This window comes from Thermobia domestica, chromosome 3 (assembly GCF_964235325.1).
Source record: "Thermobia domestica chromosome 3, izTheDome1.hap1.1, whole genome shotgun sequence".
Taxonomy (NCBI): domain Eukaryota; kingdom Metazoa; phylum Arthropoda; class Insecta; order Zygentoma; family Lepismatidae; genus Thermobia; species Thermobia domestica.
Window position 1 is genome coordinate 40,851,926 of NC_137456.1, and position 2,893 is coordinate 40,854,818.

General features: G+C 45.9%; 1 protein-coding gene across 1 annotated transcript; it reads right to left on the reverse strand.

Annotated features, from left to right (window-relative positions):
* Positions 1-521: 521 nt before the first annotated feature.
* LOC145681753 (uncharacterized) lies at positions 522-1,784 on the reverse strand. The gene has a single exon (XM_081753363.1). The coding sequence runs from the start codon at positions 1,782-1,784 to the stop codon at positions 522-524; it is 1,263 nt and encodes a 420-aa protein (XP_081609489.1).
* Between the last annotated feature and the right edge of the window lie 1,109 nt (positions 1,785-2,893).

The window sequence follows — 2,893 nt, forward strand, 5'->3', positions numbered from 1 at the left end:
TGCCAGACTTTATCAAAAGCTTTCTCGAGGTCAAATAAGATGAGGCAGGAAGGTTTGGATGTGTTAAACTGATTAGTGATGAAGGTAGTAAGGCGGAGGAGTTGATCGGAAATGCTAAATGAAGGACGAAAACCTGCTTGATGGAGAGGGAGTAAATTATATGCTGAAAGATGGGTGTGAAGGCGAGTGACGAGGATACGTTCGAGAATCTTGCTAAACACAAGGGTGAGTTGGATAGGGCGGTATGAAGAGACAGATTGTGGGGGTTTGCCAGGTTTGAGAAACATTAAGGTAGTAGAAGTTTTCCAGGGTAGAGGATAGAAGCCAGTGCGAAGAATGAAAGTAAAAATGGTAGAGAGAAGGTAAAGCAAGACATAGGGACCTTCCTTGATGTGGCGGTAGGTGATTTTGTCTATGCCAGGAGCAGTGTTCTTCTTTCGGGAGATGGTATGCTGTATATCAGAAACAGTGATAGGAGCTGTAAGTGGATTGTGGAGAGGTAATGGATGATCGGGGTGAGGTTAAAGGTCCGGTGACGAAAGATCTAAAGTGTCAGTGGGATGTCGGCGAAATACTGGATCTGGTGCAGAAGGAGTGAATATATCCTGAAGGTAGGTGGCAAAAGCGTTGGCTTTAGCAGTATCGTCGGGAAGAGGTAGTGCATCATCTAAAAGTGGATAGGTAGTACGTGTGGATTTGCCGGTAAGTTGATGGAAACGCTTCCAGAATTTGGTGGGGTGGGAGTTATCAGAGAGAGAATTGCAAGTTTTGATCCAATTTCGGCGTTTGTAAGCTACTAGGTAATTATGGACAGTACGTTGGTATTGACGATGGAGCCTAAGGGATTCAGGATTGCCGGTACGGGTGAAATCACGATAGAGTTGTCTAGAACGCCTGATTAAAGGAAGGTATTGAGGCGGGAGGGGCGGTTTGTGTGGATGAATGGTAGACTGAGGTATGTATTTCGTAGATGCAAGATGGATGGTGTCTGTGATAGTGTCCAGAGTTGTATAAAGTTCAGTTTCGGTTGTTGGGGGCGGAACAGGTTCAAGAGCCGTATCAATGTGGGAGCGGTAACTAGCCCAATCGGCCTTGTCGAAACGAGGGGAGGTGCGAGCGGGAAGAGATTGATAATTTACAGGAGAGCGTTGCAGGAGCAGCGACAGTTTAATGGGAAGATGATCGCTTCCAAGCGGATCTAAGACCGAAATCGTGCAACGGTGAGAGAGATTGGATGATGTGAGCACCACGTCAGGTGTGGTATTACTGACAGGGCGAGTTGGTTTCGGGAGAGTATGAATAAACCCAGTAGTATGAGTGGTAATATAAGTCCGAAAATCCTGCTGTTGTTGGGCTGAGCGGCTATGAAAGTTGATATCGGCCATAATAATGAAAGAGTGGAAGTTTGCAGAGATGAAGTGAAAAAAGTCGTGCGGAATGGGATGGCCAGGGCGAACATAGAGAGTAGCGACAGTGACAGATATATTTTTAAAATAGAGAGTGAGAATGAGATGCTCAGGAAGATTGGGAACAGCAGAAATATGTTGTCGGAAAGGAATGCTGGGAGGAAAACCAATGGCAACCCCACCATTTGCACGGCGTGCCGGGAGTGCATTATCATGGCGAACTATCTGATAGCCAGAGATGCGCGGATGGAGACGTGGAGTCAGATAAGTTTCGTTGAGGAGAAACGTACTAACATGTTCTTCTCTGAGCAGTTGTTCAAAGAGAGGTTGGTGTTGGCACAAGGAACGAATATTCAAAAATAGAAAATTCAATGCCATGATGAAGTCAATGAGAAATTTGAGTTTCTGGTGGGGATACCTAAAATGGTTACACTGCTGTCTGGAGCACATCAGAGTGAAAATATACAGTTGGACCAGAATAGGTTGCTTGGAAGTCGACGTTAAGGATGGCTTTAGCTGTTTGTTGAACCTGGTGCAAGATGTGATGTCGAAGGAAAGGGTGGATATTCTGAAGAGTGACAGTAATGAAAGACAGGAATTGATTAATAGTGATCGGTTGGTATACAGATGATGGCGGAGGAACAGTAGTATCTTGAGTCCCGTGAGGACGCAGAGGGACAACGAGTTCTGGCTTGAAAGGTTCGGCTGTGGGTCTAGCTTTGCATTTGTAGCTGTATGTGGGATGTTCATGAGAACCACAGGTACTACAGAGCGGAGGTTGCTGAAGATTCGTGCAGGTTTTGGTATTATGAGGTCCGGAGCAGAAACCGCACTTAGGTGTGTTCGGGCATTGAGAAGTATGATGCGAGTTGTACGTTTGACAGGTTTCGCATCTGACAGGGAGTGGCGCCGGAGATTTAGATGGTTCAACTCTGTGTCTTTTGCGATAAATATAGGCTCCGTGCGAGAGAAGATTGTCGATAGTTGTTGATGAGTTAGTAAGCACACGGACCATGTAGGTGTTACCAGAAGCGTTCTTGATGCGGATGCATTTAAGAATAGAGTGCCCGTCGAGTTTGAGTTCCTCTGCAATCTCCTCATCTGTGTAGTCAGGGGGAACTCCTCGAATAACGACAGAGAGTGCTGGTGAACGTCGAGGTGGTGGTGGTTGTTTGGTGCGAGATGGAGCCAGCTTAGAAAGATTTGCGTTTCTGCCAAAGACCTCATATGAGTGGGTGTTAAGAAGTGAAGAAGCCAGATTGGAATCAGGAGACTTAATGATGATACCCTGACGGGTCGAGACGATTTGAGTGATCTGTGAGCGAGGAACGTACTTGGTAAGGCGAAAGTAGAGCTGCTTAAGATCTTGATATTTTGGGTCGTAATTTGTGAGTAAGAAAGAAGTAGTTGCTGGAGCCTGTAGATTTGTGACTGGAGGTCGATTTTGCGGAATAGGTAGTGATGGGAAGTCTGTATCCATGTTGAAG